General features: G+C 52.4%; 2 protein-coding genes across 3 annotated transcripts; both read right to left on the minus strand.

The window, feature by feature from the left end:
- Window positions 1-1,168: 1,168 nt before the first annotated feature.
- Window positions 1,169-8,603, minus strand: LOC123822001 (natural cytotoxicity triggering receptor 2-like). 2 transcript variants are annotated; one of them, XM_045843802.1, is made up of 7 exons: window positions 8,293-8,603; window positions 7,758-8,087; window positions 6,064-6,139; window positions 4,676-4,791; window positions 3,472-3,575; window positions 2,359-2,614; window positions 1,169-2,023 (listed from the first exon to the last, which is right to left on the minus strand). In XM_045843802.1, exons 1-6 carry the CDS (start codon window positions 8,348-8,350, stop codon window positions 2,390-2,392), a joined length of 909 nt encoding a protein of 302 aa, XP_045699758.1. In that variant the 5' UTR covers window positions 8,351-8,603; the 3' UTR covers window positions 1,169-2,023; window positions 2,359-2,389. The 2 variants fall into 2 exon arrangements, with proteins under 2 accessions (XP_045699758.1, XP_045699757.1); XM_045843801.1 differs by having other exon boundaries at window positions 1,169-2,614.
- Window positions 8,604-10,261: 1,658 nt separating this feature from the next.
- Window positions 10,262-19,659, minus strand: TREML2 (triggering receptor expressed on myeloid cells like 2). The gene is made up of 6 exons (XM_045843548.1): window positions 19,467-19,659; window positions 17,247-17,567; window positions 13,587-13,998; window positions 12,486-12,592; window positions 12,013-12,188; window positions 10,262-11,296 (listed from the first exon to the last, which is right to left on the minus strand). Exons 1-6 carry the CDS (start codon window positions 19,522-19,524, stop codon window positions 11,093-11,095), a joined length of 1,278 nt encoding a protein of 425 aa, XP_045699504.1. The 5' UTR covers window positions 19,525-19,659; the 3' UTR covers window positions 10,262-11,092.
- Window positions 19,660-21,343: the final 1,684 nt, after the last annotated feature.

Raw genomic sequence — 21,343 nt, forward strand, 5'->3', positions numbered from 1 at the left:
TTTTAATTGACTTATAAATTCTGGCTGCTAACTCTTTATCAGTTATATGCATTGCCAATGCCGTCTCCCTGTCTGCAGCTCATCCTTCTCTTTATTTCTGATGTCTTCCTTTGTACTCAAGTTTCTCATATTAACACAGTCAAATACATTACAGTTTCCCTTTATGGTTTGGTGCCTCAATTTCTCCATCTGTAAAATGGGAAAAAGTACTTATCTTAGAGCAAGGGTATCAAACTCATTTTCACCAGGGGCCACATCAGCCTCACATGGTTGCCATCAAATGGCCAAATGTAATTTTAGGACTGTATAAATGTAACTACTCCTTAACTAGGGATCAAGGAGCTCGGTGCTGTTGCTGGGTAGAAACAAGGTGTCAGGCCAGATACAACAAGGTGGAGGGCTGGATTTGGCCCATGGGCCTTTGTTTGCCACCTGTGCTTTAGAGGGATGTTCAAGTCATTAATGCATGTGGAGGAATGTGACCCATATGAAGGATTCCATAAATATTGGTTTATGAGAATTAATGTCTGTATCCCCAATCCTGGGCAGTGCCTGGCACTCAACAAGCCCCAGTAATAGTTGTCTAATGAATGTAAACACAGAAGCTCTAGTCTGAGCACATCCTTTGAGCTTTGGTAGTTTGTGAGGATTCTGACCCCTAGATGGGTCCTGATGCTTCAGGCAGAACAATGCCAGCAAGAAGCTAAGTCAGGGAGACCATGAGAAGAGGGGTTTTCTCAATGGGTCTGTAGCCTAAAATAGAGACCAAGAGCAGAGGCACAGCCAGGAGCTTGGAACTGTGAAGGACCAGAGGTCAGTGGGGTGCACATCAATGTCAATGACCTTCCAAAGCAAGGTCAGGTCAGGTGGGAGGCCAGGGCACAGCAATGGCCTGCCTCTAAGCAGCCAGATCTGGGCTGCAGGAGAAGGACTCAGGCAGGAAGGGCAGCACTGAGACCTGAGAAGCTGAGGTGATTCTGAGAGTATCCTGTGCTCTCCTTGCTCCCCGCCTCCCTCATCCCCGTGCCTGGTCCTGCAGGTCTGCATGATCACAGTTCCATGGAACCACAGACTAGCAAGGAACCACATCCTCAGTGCTGGGAACCTGGGAGGCGGGTGATGTCAGCAGAGACGTCACAAGTGACAGGCACTTAAGCCACCTTCCTCCAGGAAGAAGACCTCATCCTCCCACACCAGCCTGCAGGCCTCAAACTGCAGGCCCCTTCTCTCCCGCCCTTCTGTCCCCTCTGGCCATGGCACAGCCTGAGCCTCAGGTTCCATCCTGTGAGCAGAGATCCCATCAGCACTGAAGGCAAGCAAGGTACTCCCTAACGGAAACAGTCACAAACAAGCCACCCGAGCAGAAGGCGGTGAGTTCCCAGTCCTCAGAGAGATGGCAGCAGAGAGCACAGGACGCATTGGAGTTTCAGAGAGGGGTTCTGGCATTCCATTGGCAGTTGGATTCTATGACCTTTAATGTCACCTTCGAGAAGTGATGGATCTGTAACTCCAAGCCATCTTCCCCATAATGTGCCAGGACACAACCCTTCTGCCCAGGTGGCCTGTAGTTCCTAGGGTTCAGAGTCACCCTTTGGGGGCCCTGGCTCCAGAAAGGCCCTGTGAACGTGTACTTCAAGAAGGCAGGAAGCCTCTCTCAACAGCTGTTTGACTGAAACACAATTGGCAGAGAGATGGTGGTTTCTGTGGAAGGCGGAGGAGCCCAAGCCTGTTCTGCGGGAGCTCTGTGGGCTACAGTAGGAACAAGCCCGCCCCCTCATCCCACCCTGCCTGGCAAGGACAAGGATTAGAGGGACCCCTGAACAGCAGGCACTGCCAACGTCCTGGCAGGGTCATTCATGAGGATGGATTAGAATCAGGCCAAGAAGAAGAGAGCCTGGGGTAGCAGAGACAGAACTTCCCAGCCTGGCTTTGAGGCTCTGAGAGGACAGTGAAGGAAGGGGACTCACCGGGTTAGTCACCCACAGAGGAACTTGCATAATCCATCAGAAGGATTTCATAGCCCCTGGTCAGGAAGGAAGTGAGAGTCAGAGAGGGGGGCAAAGATTGGGTTAGTCAGAGGTACTGGGTCCCAGAGCCTGTTCAAATGGACTAATGACTCTCCTCACAGACCCTGTGGAGGGGAGCAGGCATGTCTCCAGAAACCCCCTCATGGTCCCCACAGCTTGCCCATCGCAACCCTTAGACTTAAAGCTTCTCCCCTCTGGGTTGGTAGGGATTCTCCTTCTTTTGCTCCCCCTTCCTCATCTCCTTCACAGGAAAGAATGACCCTTGCTGGTGTGGGACCGTCTCAGCCACAAGAAGTCACCCCATCACTGGGGGAACAGCCCTGTGCCTCACACGGGTGCTCGCTGTGAAGTGACTTCTGCTTTCAGATCCTGGGCTCCTCCTCCAGGGCAGCTGACTTGGAGTGCTGGGGTCTGTTTTTAGCAATGCTGGAATATTCCACAGCCAGAAATGGGTCAGGTGTGGGCTTCGGCCTGGGGTGGGTGTTGACATAGATGGAGTCCTCGGGGCTGAAGTAGTTCAGGTGGGAAAGTGAGGCATAGTGGATGTCCCCAGGGTCCTCGCCAGAGCCCATATGCTGGTCGGAGCCCTGGGAATCAAAGACAGACAGATGTCCATTGTACAGATCACACCTGGGCATGGTCAGTGGCCCCCTGGGTGCTGGAGCTGGGCCAAGGACAGGGATAGGGATAGGTGCGGGACAGGTTGTGGGTCCTGCAGAACCTCTGGGGATGGCAGAAGGCAGCAGGGGCACCATCACCGAACAAACCTAAGAAGAGAGGCTACACAGAGTGCTGTCTGAGGGCGAGCATCACATTGTGCAGTGGGGGGCGGGGGGCAGGAACACGTTAAACTGCACAGTTTAACTGGACTGTGCAAACTGCACAGTCCCTGGGGCCAGAGCCCAGGAAACTGTTGTAACAAGCTCTCCAGGAGACTTGTGTGCATGCTCAAGTTTGAGTAGCTTTTAGCTAAAAGAGCACTTGGTAGGAAGGTCGTTTACAGAGGGTTAGACCACATGGATTTAGATCCTCCCAGTTCTGTGATTCTGTGACTTTAAGAGACTCAGATCTTCCCAAAGGAAACAGCCCAGTCCCCAGCTCATGAAGACAGAGCACCCCTGGAAGCCATGTTTTCTACTGTGAGACGCCTTCCCCACAGCCGAATGGACCAAGGGTGCCTGAGCCATAGGCTGTCAGGATACCCCAGAGGAGCTGCGTTAAAAGCTGTCTCCCACAGAGGGAAAGGTCAAAAGATTGGTCAGTTAGTTTCTCCCTCTCTCTGAAGGGTTTGAATTGGGGAAAAATGGGAGAAAGAACACACAGATGAGGCATTTAGGGGCACGATGAGTCACAAGTGAGTCCAGGTTAAGAGTAAATAGAAATGATGAGTAAAGAGAAGCCAGGAAATTAAAAAGAGGAATGACAATAATGAAAACAAAGTTACCCAGGAAAGCTGAGATTCCCTCTGTCTTGGGGAGGCACCTTTCCTATAAACCGTCTCATTCTCATACACGGGAGTGTCATAGGTGTGGTGGGATTTGTCCTTACCTGCGGAAAAACAGTCAGGTTAAGAGGAGGAGCCTCTCTCTACTGCTGTCATGGAAATGCGGGGTGGGGCTGGAGGTCCTGGCCTTGTAGAAGGGACCCTGATGGGGGAGAGGCTGGGCTTGGCTGGGAAACACCTTCCACCCGGAGAGAGCCCAGGTGGCCAGCACAGGTTAGTGTCCAGAAAGTGGACATTAGTTCTAAGGAGCAAATGAAACTGGCTGCCTGTGTTTAATTGCATCAAACCAGTAAACCTGATCAAGGTTAGGTCACTGAAATTTCCAAATTTAAACATCATGTTTAAGCATAATCTATTTGCTGATGAATTTATACTATATAATAGTGTCTTTTAAATTTTTTGGACCAGGAACCACAAAGAAAAACATTTTATTTTTTTACCACACACACACACATCCCCTAGAATTACAGTTCAATGAAAAATTATTCTGCCAATGTGCAAAGCTTTTCTATTTTGTTTTATAAAAACATTACTGTGACCTACTAAGTAGACTTTACACATTTTGAAAAATTTTACAATCCACTACTACTTTAGTACTTTTATAGCTTGACAAACCAAAAGCAATCAGGGCCAATGTCACTCTGGCCCGCTTGTCAATCTCGTGTCAACGGACACGTCACTGGGTGTGTGATAAATGAACACACAGCACCACGTGCTGAACACACCAACCAACAAAAAAGAGGTGGAACCATCCAAAGGCATCAATCTGATTGTCTCGCACAAACTACCACAGAATTCACATGTGACTGATGCTAAACACTAAGAACTTGGAAGATCAAAAAGCCCTTCAAGTGCTTTTAGAAAGACGATATCTAAACATGATAGCAACAATTAAAAAAACAATACCATGAACCAGAAAGGTGTTTACATGAGTTTGCTTTAAAGTCCTTAACTGTAAAAAGATGACAAAATATATGACCCCAAATGAACACTAGAATACCTAGTTTTAGGCAAATTGGTGCTGGCCTCACGCGGGCCTGGTTTCCTTGTAGGCAACCGGGCACAAGGAGTCCGCCCGTGGCTCACAAGCACCTCGCCCAGGCTGAGCTCCCAGCGGTCTGCCCCGAGCCTGCAGCAGGTTTACCTGTCCTGGCTCTTCCCAGGGCTTTGCAGAGGAACAGGATCATGAGGAGGATGAGCACCAGCAGCAGCAGGAGGGCCACTGTCGCACTGAAGATGACACCCCAGTGGCCTGGGGGGCTTCGGAAAAGGGACCAGTCAGGTGAGGAAAGTCAGATCCAAACATCTTCAGGGAAACCACCCCTCCCCCATGGCAGCGGTCACAGAGATGCTCCCACTGAGCTGACCAGGGTGCAACCGGGGGCCAAGGTGTCTGCCCTGGAGGCCATGCAGTCTCACCGAGCCATTCCAACTCTGGTCCTGCTTCCTCTCTAAAGCAGGGACGTGGACAACGTCTCCTCCAGTTTTGCGCTGTTTGCTGCTCCCTAACTGGCCTTCTGGGCCCCTGTTTCAGGGTCTGTGCTCACCTCTCCTACGTCCTTCCCTTAATTATTCTTGGTCCCAGCTCCTCACCCTCAGCCCCTCCCTGTGAGATGCAATTAGCTCTTGGAGAATCCTGCTGTCATCCCACAAACAGCTCTGTACATTAACAAACGTATTTTCATAGGTCTTGTCTTAAGTCAAAGGAAAAACAAAAAGTAGACTTCCTTACAACATAGCAGGCACTTAGGGAAGATGCCTGGGGTGCCAGGGGTCATAGGGTCAAGGCAGCAGCTCTAGGGACACCGACCACTCAGCTCCACTGACCAGCACCTCTTGGTTTCTGGTGTAATGCCTCAGACAAGGAACTGTGGTTTGCAGGAGCCCAGGATTCACTGTGACAGAGTGTGGAGGGAGGGCACCGAGGACTGAGGCAGGAAGAGAAACAGCTATCAGGCCAGTCTCAGGGCTTGAGGCCTGGGAACCATCAGCGGAGGTAAAGAAATCAGGCCACGGGCTGTAGCGACAACAGAGTGAGCCCTTTGCCGAGGCCCTGGGGCTCTGGGATAGCTCCCTGGAAAGGAGGAGACGGGTTGGGAGTGGAGAAAAGGAAAAAGAAGCAGACCTGGCACTGGGCCCTTCATGTCCCCCAAGGCAACCCTGGCGACTCTGCGGATGTTTTGGTTGCCACCACTGGGTGCCTGGGGAAGGTGTATGCTGTTGCCGTGTAGTGGGTAGGGGCTGGGGATGCTGCTGGTATCCTACCATGCACAGGACAGCCCCTCGCAACAAAGAATTACTCAGCCCCAAATGTTGATAGTGCCATAGGTAAAAAAAAAGTTATTGGCTCCATTTTGCAGATGAGAAAACTGAGGCTCAGAGCTAAAATGACCTGAAGTGAGCTGACTGACTCCTGTCTCACCCCTGAGAGCCAGGTGTCCGTGGGAACGTGCAGTTGGAAGCATTCGACACAGCTGAGCATGGATGGGAGGAAATGAAGGTCTAAGAGGACAGGGGAAGGGGTGACATTACCTGTTACTGGCAGGGCTGGTGGCAGAAGTCCAGGCTGTGGTCCTCGTGGTGCTGCTGGTGGTGGATGGGGTCGAAGCTGTGAGAGACGACAGTGAGGGGGGCACTCCTATCTGTTTGCCCCACAGTCCAGGTATCCCCCTTCTAGCCCCCAACCCTGGGTGGCAGGGGCCCACACATGGCCCTGGACCAAGCACCCTGTGTCCTGCAAATGCATGGAGGTGTTGCACTGAGTTGTACTGGATTTCCTTCACAGTGAAGTGCCGCTCAGGGAAAGTGGCTTAGATGAGGTGTCACACTGTCATCTGTGTATGGGATATATCCTACAGTGGCAGTCCCCAACCTTTTTGGCGCCAGGGACAGGTTTTGTGAAAGACAACTTTTCCATGGACAGGGTGGAGAGAGGGCAGGGGGAGGGCTGCGGGTGTGGGGAGGAGAAGACAGGGGACGGAGCTCAGGCAGTAGTAATGCAACAGGAGCCAGGCTTCCCTTGCTCACCCAGCTGCTCACCTCCTGCTGTGCAGCCCTGTTCCTAGTCCACAGCCAGAGCACTGGGGACCCCTGAACTATAGTCTCTGTTAATTTTGTTTTTTAACATGTCATGCACTTAAAACCTGTAATACCTCCCACCTCCCTCCCAACCCTTTTTGTCTCCCCTGGACTAATTCCTGCTCATCCAACCAGGCCCATGTAGTGTCACCTCCTCTGGGGAGCTCTCTGGGAGAATCCATATCCCTGGCCTCCACCAGCAACCTGGGCCCTCCCTTCACTGGGCCCCGCTCCACCATGCTCTGTTATGCCACCTGCCATGCTGCATCATAACCCTTTACACATCTGTCTTGCAGGCTGGACATCCAGCATAGGATGGGGTCTCAGGTTTTTGAGTCCCCTTCCAGAGCCTAGCCCTATGCCCTACATGGAAAGGGCAATGAGCCCAGTGTGGGGCAGAGACTGACGGAACAGCTGATCTGGTCCAACAGGCATCCAGCTGACCAAACAGCTGGGCAGGCTGGGCAGCAGGACAGGGGTCTGAGGAGGTGCTTTCACCCCTGACTATCACAGAGGAATGCAGGGGAGCTTTGCAACTCTGACATATTTAGGAGGCATACCCAAGGGCCTCATGGTTAGGGGTAACCTCAAGCTTCCTACTCTGAGGCTTAAGGACCTTCAAGCTTTAGGGTAGGGGCAGGTCCCAGGCAAAGGCCCAGACCTTCTGAGCCATCAGCCACTACACCACCCAGCTTCACCCCTGAAGTCTCATATCTGTATCACTGTGGCTGTCTCTGGTCTGTCCACATTTCTTGACCCCCAACTAGCTACCTGTGACCCCAGCACAGCCCTTTGAGAGAAGGTTGGGGGTTGGGGTCAGGAGTAGAAATGCCCTGGAACGGACCAATAAGCCAGCCTTGCTCAGGCCTGGGGAAGCTTAATGATCATTACAAATCAGTGGAGGAGCCCCAGTAGTAACAACAAAAATGCTCAGAGAAATGTGTGTGTTGGAGAAGGAAGAACTGACTGGAGGCCAGCAGCTCTGAGTTCCAGTGGTTCTGCCCTTACCAGCTAGTGACCCTGGGCAAGGGGTCCCAGTGTTCAGATACGAGAGGGTTGAAGGAGATGACTTTCAGGGTCCTTTCCAGCACGAGTATCTTATGACTCAGGGAACCTGAGAAGCACACATAAGAAGGGAAAGAACTCACCCTGAGACACCACCAGATGGATGGTTCTCAGAAAAATGATCCAGGAAGATTCATAGGTTCCACACGCATAGAACCCCGAGTCCTTCATCCCGAGCTTAGTCATGGTGACCACGAAGTTGTCCGATCTGGGGTTATCCTGGATGAAATATTGAGGCTTCCAAGACACTGTCCTGAGACTAGGGTGGGCAACTAGTATGGTACAAATAGACTCTGATATTCTTCTGCACCAGACTTTTGTCTTCAAACGTTTCTGGGCTGGGTACAAGCATCTCACAGAGATGGTCTCACCCTCCAGTTTCTGCAGCAATTCTGGCTGCTGTTCCGAGGAGCCTGAGAATAAACCCTCAGGTCAGGGAGCCCCCAGCTACCAGCACAGAGCTGTGAGATGGGACCTCCCTCCTCGGGAAGTCTTCTCTGTGTCCACACTCAGAATGTGCCCCCGCACCGGCCCCGGCCCCTTCCTCCACCTACCCCCTTCATGCCCACTGCACTTAGCCGTCCCTCCTCCTCTTGCCCCGTTCCCTCTGCCCCTCACCTGAGGCCAGGAGCACCAGCAGGACAAGTGGCAGCAGCTGTGTGGCCTCCCAGGCCATGGCACTCTTCTTGAGCTGGGGTGAGAGCAGGGAAGCCCCTTGGGAGGGGGAGACAGAGCTGGGTGGGATTCAGTGCTGCCACCCCAGCCTGTCTGGGAAGAAGAGCTGAGGAAGACACAGGCCTCCAGTGGGGAAGTGGGGGCCTGAGAGGAGGGAGAGACCTTGGCCTGTGGGCGAGACCCTCCCCCTCCCGTGCTGTATCTGGGCCTGGGTGGAGGCTCTCTCAAGACCAACACTGTCAGGCTGTCTCCCTCTCCCCGGGGTGGGGTGATTTGTGAAAGCCCAGAAGGAAACCATGGTGAAATAAGAATCCTTTTCTCCTCCCTCCTGCTCTCCTCTAACCTACCACTTCCTTCCCGGCCTCAGCTTTCTCTTCCCCACCCGAGAAAAGGAGGGGCTGAAGGTGGGTGACAGAGTCAGGGGACCCTCTGAGCATCCCCAGCCGTCAGAGGCTTCCTGCCCAGGCCTGCTGGGAATTGGAAAGTCCTGTGAGGACTGCAGGGGAGCAGGAGAAGGAGATGGAGAGTCATTTCCAGAGCTGGAGATGCAGGGAAGGCCCCCGGCAAGGATGGGAGAGAGCAAAGCAGACTGTGGGGGAGAGGGGGAGGTGGGTGCAGGAGGCGAGGAGGAGGAGGGGGGAGAAAGGGAGCCCCTGCCCCTGTGTCCCCAGCTCCCAGCCTGCCGTCATCACTGCTCCATAAGCATTTGTTGAAAGACCACACTAATCGAGCACACTTAAAAATAATTTGTGCTTTGCATCCCTGTGGCTGATAGGGAATATAGTCAATAATACTGTAATAGCTATGTATGGTGCCGGGTAGGTACTGGAAATATTGGGGAGCGGGGGGAATCACTATGTAAAGTATGTGATTGTCTAACCACTGTGCTGTACACCTGAAACCAATACAAAATAACACTGAAAGTAACCTGTAATTGAAAAATTAAAATTAAAATAAAAAAGAATTTGTCATTAAATGAGCTACAGAAAAATAATTGTCACAGGTTGCTTATAGTTAAGAGTCAAACAACAAAGTGAAGAGAAAACCTTGTAAGCATGCAGTGTGGCAGGTTGGGTTTGAAGGGAGCAGACTCCCGAGGGGGAGATTAGCACAGGGGGTTGAAAGTGCCAGGGACCAGCCTGGGGAAGACAAGGGCAGAAAGCAGCCCTTGGGCAACAGGAAGCTCAGGCCACCCTTGGAGGCACTTCTGAAGACAGGCCGCCCTTTGGGACTTACCCGGATGGCAGGGAGTGCCAGGACCTTAGTCCCTCACATCGTGGTCAGGGACGGTGGGCTGCCAGGGGGCTGGGGGGTCTGCCTTTGAGAGGAGACTGCTTCCAACACTGGGGCAAGAAGTCTATCAGCTCTGAAGGAGAAGCGGGATGGCCCAGCTGACCGTCTACCAACTCAGTTTGATAAGAAGTGAAAACCAGTTTGGAGCCATTCGGAGAACTGTGAAGCTCAGGCTTGTTTGCTGGCCTCATAGTGGAAGGTATCAGGTCCACCTGCCACTCCTCAGCTCAAACATCCCAGGGTGCTGGGTTTTCTTTGTTCTTACCTTTCGTCACTGCAGGACATCCTTCACAGGCGAGCTCCGGCTCTTGCTCGGCCTGTTGCTCAGGAAGCTTGGTTGTCTCACCCACCAAAGGCAGTGTCAGCCTTGACCTGTCTGAAACCCTCACCCTCCCTGCACCTCCCTGCTAGGATCTAGGTCTCCCTAGAGCTCTGGGGACAAGGGTGAGAAGAGAAAGAAGGAAATGAAATCCTAGGATTTGGGGAGAAATGTCCCAAAAGCCTAGAGTCCAAAGAGGCCACCAAGCCCATAGCAGTTCTCTAAAAAATGAAGAATACGACACAATGTTTTAACTTAAAAGGAATTTGAAGACCAGCAATCACCAGGCACTCAGTCGTCTAAAGTTCACATTCTTTTGTTTTATTCTGAAAAGTCTCGAGGTAGGAATTAGTGTCCTCTTTCACAGGAGAGGAAAAATGAGGCCCACCAGGGGTAGTGGCTTGCACAGGGTCACACAGGAGCGGTGGGCAGCCTGGGCCCCCGGGGCCCTGGCCTCAGCCCTCTGCAGCGCTCTCCCAGGGGCGCCCCACTCACACGGGAAGCAGGGCAGTCATGCTGGTTGCAGGGTCAAGATGGAGCTGAGCTCTCAGGGACCCGTTTTCTTTCAGGTGAGTTAAACCTGCTGCCAGTTACTGCCAGATGGTGGCCACACCTTCCTGATAAGGAGGACAGATGTCAGTGTGTGTGTGTGTGTGTGTGTGTGTGTGTGTGTGCACGCATGTGTGCACACACATGTGTACCAGACACGGGCCAGGCAGTTCCTCAGTCTGAGTCTGCCTGCTAGTGCCCTCTCCTGGACATGGGGAAGAGGTGCCTCCTCCCTAAGGTCCCATAGGAGTACCCCCTGCCCCCTCCTCTCTCCCCAAATCATCTTGGAGTGGCCCTACTAAGGCTCTGGCTGCGTCTCCTGCCTCTGGCACATGCTATCCCACTTGGGAGGTCCCTGACCCAGGGCAGAGAGTAGAGATGCCACATTTATCCCCAGGTGCTTTCTCAGTTACTCCAGGCTGGTGGCCCCCCGCTCTTCGGGGGATGAATGCAGCCCATATTCTCCAGCTTTCCCTGCAGAAGACGCCAAGCCTGAGCTCAGGAGCCTGTGAGGCAGGGGCAGACGACTCAGGCAATTGGGCCCAGGTTCCTGGGCTCTATCTGCCCAGCCTCACCCCACCCCTACCAGGCAGCCCTCCAGGCTGTCTTCAGCTCTGAGTTGTCTGCTGTGTCACAGTGGCTCCTCTCTTCCCAGGAGAAAACGAGACTCTGAAGTTGGGGGGGGTGCCAATCCCCTTTTCTCTGAGCTGCAGTCCCCTGTTCAGTGGAACCTGGAGGTCCCTCAGTCTCCTGCAAGAGCTCAGACCTGGAGTCCAGGTGTAGGAACTGGAAGAGACAGCCTGAGTTCAGCCTCTGAACCCCAGTCTGGGGACAGGCTGGTCCTGCTGCTGAGGAGGGGGCTCTCAGCTGCCCATCACAGCTGTAACAGGAGGATCTGGCCAGCAGGTGGCAGCAGTGAGAGGGCAGGCTCTGCTGGCTCCCAGGACTTGAGGGACAAGCAGCCAAAGTCAGGGCAGGGCACTATCAGAAGTGCGTCAGAGGGACACATGACTCAGGGGATGCAGGCTTGGACAGCTCTGAGGTCCCCTGCTGCTGATGCCTCTGGGGACCCCCAGTTCGTATTCACTGTTCCTTCTCCTCCAGGGCCAGCCGTTGGAACACCGGCTGCCTCTGAAACTCTTCCCTAAGTTCATGGGGAAGCTTGAGGGGAGCAGAAGGAAGCTGAGGACATAGGGTCCCGGTGGAGAGAGGACAGCTCTCCACCCCACCCCACTCGCCCTCCCCTCAGCCTGACAGCAGGGGTTCTGAGCCAATGGGAGCTGAGGCTCTGTCTGTAAACAGCACCACCCAGTTGGGTCCCTGTCAGCTGTGGCTCTAAGCAGAATCCCCTCAGTGGCGTCCCCCGGGACCTGCTGCATGGTGCCCGCCACTCTGGGCCTCTCCCCAGGCTCCTGGCAGCCCAGGGGCACTGAGCAGGTGAAGTGCAGCCTCGGGTCAGGGAAGGCTTGAGCCCAGCGTTGCATACGTCCTCACCCCCCCACCTGGCTCCAATCCAGACAGGCCCTCATCTGCACTCCTCTTACAGCCTCCTGAGGTCCCTCTGGGAGAAGCTCCCCCACTCTGTAAGTGGCCTTAAACCAAGCAGGCTTCCAAGGAGGCTCCGGTCTTCCAGGTGGATCCCTCCAGGGTCGAACAGGGTCCCTGCATATGCTGTAGCCTGTGAGGACCAGGGAGAGAGCTGAAGAAGGGTGGGATCCTACTCACCATGCCCTGTGCTCCTGGGCTAGCGCAGCCCGTCTCCTGGCCGTGCCTCCCTGCCCACCAGGTCAGCCCCAGGGTAATGCTGCACCTGCCTGCCCACCCTCCTCCCTCACCTGGGCGCCTCACAGTCCTCCTGGCTGGACACAGGTGAGGATATACCGCCTGGGGACCATCCACACTCAGGCGCTGTGGAAAGTGTGTCAAGCCCCCAGGGCTCTGCCCTCAGGAGCCTGGGAGGACGGGCTCTACTCACTTCCCATGTGTCTCTTCTTCCAGAGCCCATAGGCCACGATCACCGTCACAGGCACCAAGAGGAAGGCCAGCACCCCCACGAGCACAATGGGGTTGGAGTCCTGGTGCCTGAGAAGGCGGGACAGAGTGGGGAGGTGAGTACCAGGTTCCCCCACCTCGACCCACGTCTTTCTGCACACCACACGCGAGGACTCAGAAGAGGGGAAACCCTGATGGCCCCGCAGGGAGTGATGGTCTCTCTTTCTTGAGGACTCAGCTGTGGGAGAAGGAAGTGAGGCACTCAGAGCTCAGGGGAGGACATCGACAGATGGAGGGGAGCACCCCTCCTCTATTCCCCCAAATCTGCTCATTGTTGAAGACTGAGACTCTAAGAGACCCCCATTTGTGACAGAAAAGACAAAAGTCCTTATTCTGTCACAGTGATAGAGGATGTCTCTTAGCACCTTGGTCCTCTGTAACAGATGCCGTAGGTGTCCTGCCTGTATCCCTTGCCTGTATCACTTCCATGTGTACCTGACGTCAGCACCTCCATTCATGTGTGTGTGTGTGTGTGTGTGTGTGTGTGTGTGTGTGTGTGTATTTCTTCTTTTTGGCCTGAGGACTTTCTTTTGTCACTGGCCACACATGGCTGGTGGCCCTCTACCGATGAACAACAGGAGTGGCTATATAAATACCCCAGCTCTCTTGCCATTCAGGTGGTTGCTTGACACTGGAGCCCAGAGTTCCCCATTGGGGCTGCATTCTCACCGCCTGCAGTGGCAGTGCCTGGGTTAAGCGCTCTATCAGCTGCCTTCCTTCCTCTCCCTGTCTCCCTTCTTCATGCTCTCCCTGTGTTCCAAATATGACACAAATCTTGTTCTCAGAGCCTGCTTCTGGCAGAACCCAAAAGAAAACATCCTCCATTCCCCATTTTCCAGGCCACCACCCTGTCTTGTCCCTACCCTCTCCTCTCCATCCACAAACCCTTGTGCTGACCCCTCCCCTGCCCTTATGGGAAGGTGTAGGCAAAAGGGGAAGGTCTGCTATAACGTTTGCATCTTGAGGCACTGAGAACTGCTGCCTGCCTGGTAAAATGTCTTTCAGCCCCCAGACCCATGGGTACCTGATGGGGGATAATTTGTTGAGGAGAGATCTGCTGGTGTGGCATGTTCTCGTGGTCGGTGATCTGGTGTGCAGGTGGCCAGCCTTAGTGGAGATGGACACAAGGCCAACTGAAGAGGTTCTGGCATTGCCAGGAGGTGCAGTCACAGTCTGGAGCCCCTTGGCCCTTCTGGGCCCCAGGGTGGAGGGGCTGGTGAAGCTGTAGCCTGCCATGGAGCTCAGTCGGATGGTCTCTGAGGCAGTGGAGGGCAAAAGTCTGTCCAAGGAGAGGACTCCAGGTGTGAACATCCTCATACTGGTGGTGAAAGGGGCATCAGAGCCTGAGGTGGGGGCTCGGCCCGTTGAGATGACATTTTTACCCTTGAGGATGTTGGCCAGCTGTGTAAGAGGAGTATTTCTCTCGGTTGTGGGGACTGAGGGACCAGAGAGGGAGGAACATTAGAGTGAATTAGGGGCCTAGGTGCTGGGAACAGATCCTGGCAACCCACCTGGCTGTCTAGATGCCGGGGTGGGGCCTGTCCTCATCTCCCCTCCTGAACTGAGACCTACAATTCTGCTCTGCTGAGGGACCAGGTGTGCATTTGTTCAGAGGGTGATGTCAGGAAGAAGAAGTAGGCACAGTAAAGAAGGAAGAGACCTTCACAATTTCTTTAGCCTTGCCCGCCAGGCCTCCTGGGCCCAGAGTTGGGCCAACTCTTTTGTTGGGCCACATCCCCAACTCTTTTGTCACTTCTGGACCCTCCTCATTTCGGTGGGTCAAAGAGATTTCTCTACTGTGATGCTGGAGTGAGGTTTTTCCAGTTACTCCATAATTAATGACGAGGGTCCAGAGATGAGGACAAAGAAGCATCAAGGGCCTAGATTCCAAAGAATGCCACAAGCAGCAGGGTCAGACACCTTCCTCGGGGGTTTTCTAAGAGATACCAGCCCTGCTACCCTCATCCATCAGCCCAGGCCTTTACCACTCCATTTTCTAGAAAGAAGGCTGCTGTTTGGAAGGTCAAGGATAAGGAGTTGTAATTCTGAGGTCCAAACTAGGGGGCAGTGTTGGGTCTTTCTCTGCTGGGAACAAGAAAACTGGAGAGAGATGGCAGGGGGTTGGAGAAGGCTGCTGCATCCCTTGACTGTGCATGGCAAGGATCCATTCCTGAGGGCCATGGGTCACCATGGAAGGAGCCCTTTTTTCTGGACAAGGAATCCCAGAACAAGTGGCATTGCTGAGGGTGGGCATGGGGCTGACCTGGAGCCAGATCTCCCACATCATCATCCTACTGAGCAGGGGGCAGGACCAAAGGACTCTTCAAAGAGCTCACACATAGGCACCATGGGAGAGCCATTTAGACACCCTCTTCATAGAGGACCTCACAGGGCTGGGCAGAAAAGAAGTGACACCCAACACAAAGAGAACTCTAACAAGGGTCGGTGAAGCCACACAGCCTTCATTCCTGCCCCAGTACACCAAGGAGATGGGGGGAAGGGGAAACGAGGAAAAGGTGACTAAGAGAAACCCACTTCCCCGCCTCCAGTGATGAAGGGGAAGGAGTTAGGAGCGGGCTACTCCTCTTTCCCATTTCAGGTGCCTTGGGCCATGAAACCTGGTCTTCAAGGAGGAGTAAAACAGAGCATGTATTGCTTGATGATTCTAGGTTTTAATTGGGCTGAGGATTTTTCATTTTCTAGTAAATGGAAAGATCTGCAAGTTTGGAATCTGCCCGAATTGTCATTAAGAGATGCAAAGTGAGATTGGACAATGGGAGTGTACAATGCCAAATTCATGCTGGTGTCCCTACAAGTTAAAACTTCAGTAAACTGGTTTCAACCACTTCCCTGGGACTAAATTAGAGGTGGAGAGTGGAGGAAGGACATTGAGCTCCGCATCTTAGAGAGAGCAGTTGGCCTCGTTCAGACCCAACAGAAGACAGGGGATGCAGTTGGGTTGGGGGAACAGAGAAGAATGGGTAATGAACTTCAGAACCATTAGCTCCTTTTCCCAGGCTCTTTCGCTGGCCATTCACCCTTTCATATCCATAAGCACGGGAGGACCTTGGGGCTAGGTTCTTGGCCTTCTCTTCTTTTTCTACACTCAACGGAGAGCTTATATCTTCTTGAATTCTTAAGAACTTTATCAAGATATAATTTACATCTCTGATAACACATCCATTTACAGTGTCAAATTAAATGATTTTTAGTAAACTCACAGAGTCACATCGCCATCACCACAGTCAAGTTTAGAATACTTTCATCATCTCAGAAAGAAACTCCTCACCCGTTTCCCATTACCCCTCAACCCTAAGCATTCATTAATCTACTTTCTGTCTCTACAGATTTCTGTAATACCCTTGACTTTAAACTGTCTTTATAGAGATATTTTCAATATATCCCCAGCTCTGATCTCTCACCCGAGCTTCAGGCTGATACATCAACTGCCTGCTTCCTTTCTCCATGTGAGGCTCTAGGAGGTATCTTAAAGGTAACATGATAAAATAGAACTCTTCGTTTTTCTCCTCCAAAATGTCTCCTCTGTCAGATCTACCCTACCCAGTCCATGGTACCACCATCCACCTTGCTGATGAAATGGCACACTTTGAGGTCATCCTTGATGTTTTGCTTTTGCTCACCTCCCACATGAGCAAATCCAGTCTTACTTCAAGGACGTACAGGGAGGGCAGGAGTCTGACCATCATAAATTGGAGCCCCTCCACTTTTTTCCACCTCCAGGGACCACATCCTATTCCAAGACACTGTCATTTCCAGCCAGAATGCCCACAGTTTTTCTCTGCCCATTCGCTTACCCCTCCATGATCTTCTACACAGCAGCCATTAATGTCTTAAAGATAAGTCAGAACATATCCCAGTAAGCTCTACAATAACTATTATACTTAGAATAAACATCAAACTCCTTTATCGTGGACTTTAGGGCTGCTGTTTGACTCTCCAACCTCATCTCCTGTTGTTCTGCCCCACACTCAGTATGGACAACCACACAGGCCTGCTTTATACAGCCCTAGTTCCTCACCACAGGGCCTTTGCACATGCATTTCTCCCCACCTGGAATGAACTTTGAAGTACCTACGTTTCAACAGAGCTAGAAAGCTCTCATCACTTAGGACTCTGCTTGATAACATCTGCTCAAGGAGGCCTTCTCTGAACCCTGGCACTTCAGCAGCTCCCCCTGCCACTGAGTTACTTTCTAGTCTATTGCACTGTTTTATTTGCTTAAGAACATCAATTGTCATCTGCAGTTATTGTCTGATGATCTGCTGTTGCCCGTCATCTCCCCTAAGGCAGAACTGTGTCTGTTTTTGCTCATCACTGTATCCTCAGGGTCTAGAATATTGGCTGGCACATAATCAGGGCTCAATGAACATATATTAAACAGAAGACTGAAGAAAACAAAGCAGAGAGTCCTGAGTTCAAATCTCACTGTTGCCACTTGCTAGCTCTGTTATCTTGGACAAGGTCAGAGGCACATAGGTGGCTTTAGACCTCATTTTCTTCATCTACAAAGTGGTGACAATAATGTTCATGAAGCAGCCTGTGAAAGCCCCACTGTGCAACATGCCCACTGAAGGATTATTATTCTCAGTATATGCGATGTTAGTGGAGTGCAGGGCAGGAAGGACACCCCCCACCATCCCAGTGCCCCAGCAGGCCTGCTCACCTGGAGACACTTCCAGCTGGAAGCCCGTCAGAGGGTAGAGGGTTCCGGAGCTGTTGCGCATGCACCAGTAGCGGCCTGAGTCCTGGCGCCTGAGGGCCACCATGGTGATGTTGACCACCTTGGCCTGGGTATCGTCCTGCAGCAAGAAGCGCGGCCCCTGCACCCAGACCCGGGTAAACCCAGGCTCACACTTCTTCTTCCGGATTTTGCACCAAACCTTTCCCTCCACGTGTTTTTTGCGGCTCTTGTAGGAGCACTGCACAGACAGGGTCTCCCCTTCGTAATGATGCACTTTGGAGTACACGCTCTCGGCCGGAGCACCTGCGGAGACACGCCATGTTGAGCAAGGTCTGGCAAGAGAGGAAGAGGGTGACATCTTGAAACTTGAAACTCATGGTGAATGGAGAGGAGGTGGATATCGCCCTGCGGACATGAGATTCACAGTCTGAGGGAGAAACAGCCCTACTCAGAGGGAGCTGCCCCAGTCTGAGCGGGGAGAGGCAGGCCCCTTTCTTAATGGCATTTTCTAGTCTGATGGGAACATGACAAGCCCCATCTTCAGAGTCTCATGGGCAAGACCCAGGACTTGACCTCAATAAGACAGACACACAAATGCAAACACAGGTCTTTAAGTTATGACATTCCAGAGCACAAATAATCTAAGTAGGTAAGAAGATCTGATCTTAATTTTAAAACATTAAGAGTAATCATTGATTTTACAAATAGGTTCACCATAGATATATTTTAAATAGCAAGTTGCATTGGCTCATTTAGGTGGTGTTTAATTTTAAAATATCCTAGCTACATAAAACCCATAGGTTGAATATGCCCCAAAGTGCACAGAAACTTTCATCAGAGCGCAAGCCAAAGAATTCTACAATTATCCACTGTTCATTTCCAACACATTGCATTTTATGCCTAGGAGTAAGATGGATGTGGTCTGTGCACTTTATGATCCACAGTCTGGCAGGGAGAGAGTAGAACTAGGTCAGGGGTGGTTGAATCAGGGGACATGGGAGAGAGAGAGGTGGGGGGGGTCCCTTGACCCCTCTGCCTATGGTGAGCTCAGCACTTGCTCCCTAACACACTAGAGTCTTCTGCAAACAAGCAGTACACACAAGTTACTCCCCTGTAAGACAGAACAGAACACACATTTTGGAGTCTAAATAAACACGGGTTAAAACTCTGATTCTACCACATGAACAGATCAGGTTGGCTATGAGAACTATACCCCAGTACAGTGCCTTGAATATAGTAGGTGCTCAATGCATACTTCCTTTTCCCAAATGCAGGTAGCTCCAGACTTCTGTACTAGAGCCCAGAGCTGATAACCAAGGGCCTGGCACCTAAGAGATCTGCCTCAGTTTCCAACCCAGCTGCCACTGTAGTTGAGGCTTGGAGTAGGGAAACACCCTCTCTGAGTGAGCATCACTTTACTAAACTAAATAGGATGATCCAGCTCAGTTATTCGGAGGGTGGGAGGTTTGGGGGGACCCCAGGATGGCACAGGACAGGAGACACTCTTCTGCCCTGGCACAGAGAGGGGTATATCTGGGAGAGGTGCATGGGTGGGGTGACCTTGGAAAAGGGTCTCCGGGGTACTGTGTTCATTCCCGTCCACCACCCAGCCCCTCACAGGTGGTGAGGAGTACGTTTTGCCAACCTCCACCATGCCCAGAGCTGATCAGGAAGTGGTAACTTGGTTGCCATGGCAGCGAAGGAGGCAGGATTGGGTGACCCCCTCCCCCTTTGAAGAACATTCGTGTCTGTGGGGTTGGAGAGGACTTCAGGGGTTGCTTCCACTCTGAACAGGGGGTAGAGTGGCATCAGCATTCTGAGAAAAAGCAAGTTCAAAGCACGCACACATGATGCAATGATTCCTGTAACAACAAACGGGCCTTCCTGACAGAGGCCAAGGGAAGAGGTTTTTTGTGTGAGGAACTCGAGCGTCTCTCGTCAGAGGTCATGAGGAAGCCACGCAGAGATGGTCCAGAGCTCTGTGAGACCTCGGGGAGCTTTGCCTGGGGCCAGGTATTAGGATGGAAGCTTCTCATTGGTCTCTGGTAAGGAGCTGCTTAGGCCAACCCAAGCTCCTCCTCCCCCTCCTCCAACTCCACAAAATATTAAACAAGATCATTGGGCAAGAAATAGCCCTTTGGGAGGGTCCAGAAAAGGCCATATGCCCCCGCCTGCCCCCAGCCAGCCCACCCACCTGCTCACCTGAAACGCAGCCCTGGAGCCACAGGAGGAAGAGCAGCAGTAACAACGTGGGGGCCATGGCTCCATCCAACTGGGACAGTCGCAGGCCAGCAGGGGGCCAGGACGCCCCCCAGATCCAAGGTCGGGGCCCCAAGCCCGTGCAGTCTGGACCCCTTGGGTCTGCCAGGGGAGAATCTGAACTTGTAAAAGTGAAGTTGCCCATTTAGGGAAGTGAGAAAGTCACGGGACCCACTGTGAACGGCAGACCGCAGGAGCCCGCAGACCCTACGGGAGGGCGGTGCCGGGTACTGCTTCCGCCCTCTTCCTCGAAACTTCAGGCAGGTGTGGCTGCTCCACCCAGTCTGGGCCCCGCAGCCCAGGGAGGGTTCACGGGGTCTGAAGACTTCCCACGCTGTCTAGATTCTCTCCTGGAAAGTGGTCCAAAAAGTGTGCCTCCTGTTCTGAGACAGGGCTCCATCTAGGTGCTGGTGTGAAGATTCTAGAACCTCAGGTACAGACTTCCCTGGAATGCTCTGGGATTGGACATCCCGAGTAGGGGCTGTGTGGCCAGGGAGAGGCATCTTGGATATCACATTTTTCACAAACACACATTCAAAGGAGTTTCTTAAAAACTCACATTCATTCACTCATTCATTCATTCATTCATTCATCCTTTACTGAATGCATTCATTCTGGCTCTCTCTCACCCTTACACACACACACACAGACTCCTGGCTGGTCAGAACTGTCACTCCTGCTCACACTTACAAACAACCCCCTACATGCTCAAACACAATCTTATTTCTGTCAGTTAGGGTGATAGGAAAAAAAGATACAAATTGTCAAACTTAGAGCAAAGGTTTGGGTTCAGGGAGGGGCTTCTGTGCTTTCACACGTGGAGGCACGTGCACACACATTCACACACAGAGACACAAACTCACACACAACACACACACACACACACACACACACAAACTGTCTCTCCTTTTTGCTGCTAACGTGCCTCCCTAGCTCTATCCTTCTCACTACCTGTGCTACTGACCTGCCTACTCACCCACCAGCTCTCAGGAGACTCCTGCTGCCTCTTACAGGCTTCCTGAAGCAAGACCAGATCCTCCCCTCCCCCACCTCTTCCCCAGAAACCACACCCCCAGCCCCTTCTTCCCCCTGCTCTGGCCCCCAGCCAGCACCCAGGCAAGCCCACTCGACTTCCTCTCGCTCAACCCTATCTCGCCTATACAGCCGCTGGGCTCCAGCTAAAATGACCCAGCATTTGGCCCAAGACCCCACCCTTCACGTAGTCCCCAGAGCTGAGAATCAGGATGCCCTACTGACAGCCAGGAGCTGTGTCATCAGCTCCTTTGCGGTGTGGGGACCTAGTGGAGCCCCCGACGATGTGTGTTCCCCCTATTCACCTATGCCAACTTTCTCCTGCGCTGGTGGGACTCAGTAAGAAGTCCTCATGTTCGCATGGCCAGTCTTAAACTGAGTTTGAATCTCAAAGTCCCAAACCAAGGAAGTTTTATCTTTGCTGACCCAAAATGTTTAGTCTCTTAACTTACTCGTTTATTTGTTCCTCAATCTGATATAATTTGTCCGTTCTTACAATCTAATATGCCACGGGTGTGCTAGGCTTGGGGGTAAAGGAATGAGATCCAGTTGTCACTCCAGACCTCTCAGCTCCCAGAAGACCTATCCTGCTTTCCTCATCCACCCTCCCTTTTTCAACACTGCTGCCCCAGTCCTCAGATCCCGAGTTCAGAGGCCATCTCGCCTCCCAACACACATGGTATCTTCCATCCTTCCTTTCCTCCATCAGCACAGTGAATGACTTCAGGAGTGGGGATGTCAATGACCCCTGGCAGGGACTCCACATACCTGGAATCAACATTGCTTTT

Source organism: Phyllostomus hastatus, unplaced genomic scaffold (genome assembly GCF_019186645.2).
Source record: "Phyllostomus hastatus isolate PE091 unplaced genomic scaffold, TTU_PhHast_1.1 phas_contig_40, whole genome shotgun sequence".
NCBI classification, from domain to species: domain Eukaryota; kingdom Metazoa; phylum Chordata; class Mammalia; order Chiroptera; family Phyllostomidae; genus Phyllostomus; species Phyllostomus hastatus.

Excerpts from the sequence above, each read along its gene's own strand:
- LOC123822001 (XM_045843802.1), bottom strand. The coding sequence starts at position 8,350 with ATGGCCTGGGAGGCCACACAGCTGCTGCCACTTGTCCTGCTGGTGCTC. Across the intron at positions 6,140-7,757 it reads CCATCTGGTGGTGTCTCAGG|CTTCGACCCCATCCACCACC; the intron begins GTGAGTTCTTTC and ends CGTCTCTCACAG. Across the intron at positions 2,615-3,471 it reads GGGAATCTCAGCTTTCCTGG|GGCTCCGACCAGCATATGGG; the intron begins GTAACTTTGTTT and ends TTTGATTCCCAG.
- TREML2 (XM_045843548.1), bottom strand. The coding sequence starts at position 19,524 with ATGGCCCCCACGTTGTTACTGCTGCTCTTCCTCCTGTGGCTCCAGGGC. Across the intron at positions 17,568-19,466 it reads GCTCCAGGGCTGCGTTTCAG|GTGCTCCGGCCGAGAGCGTG; the intron begins GTGAGCAGGTGG and ends GTGTCTCCGCAG. Across the intron at positions 13,999-17,246 it reads CCAGCTGGAAGTGTCTCCAG|TCCCCACAACCGAGAGAAAT; the intron begins GTGAGCAGGCCT and ends CTGGTCCCTCAG.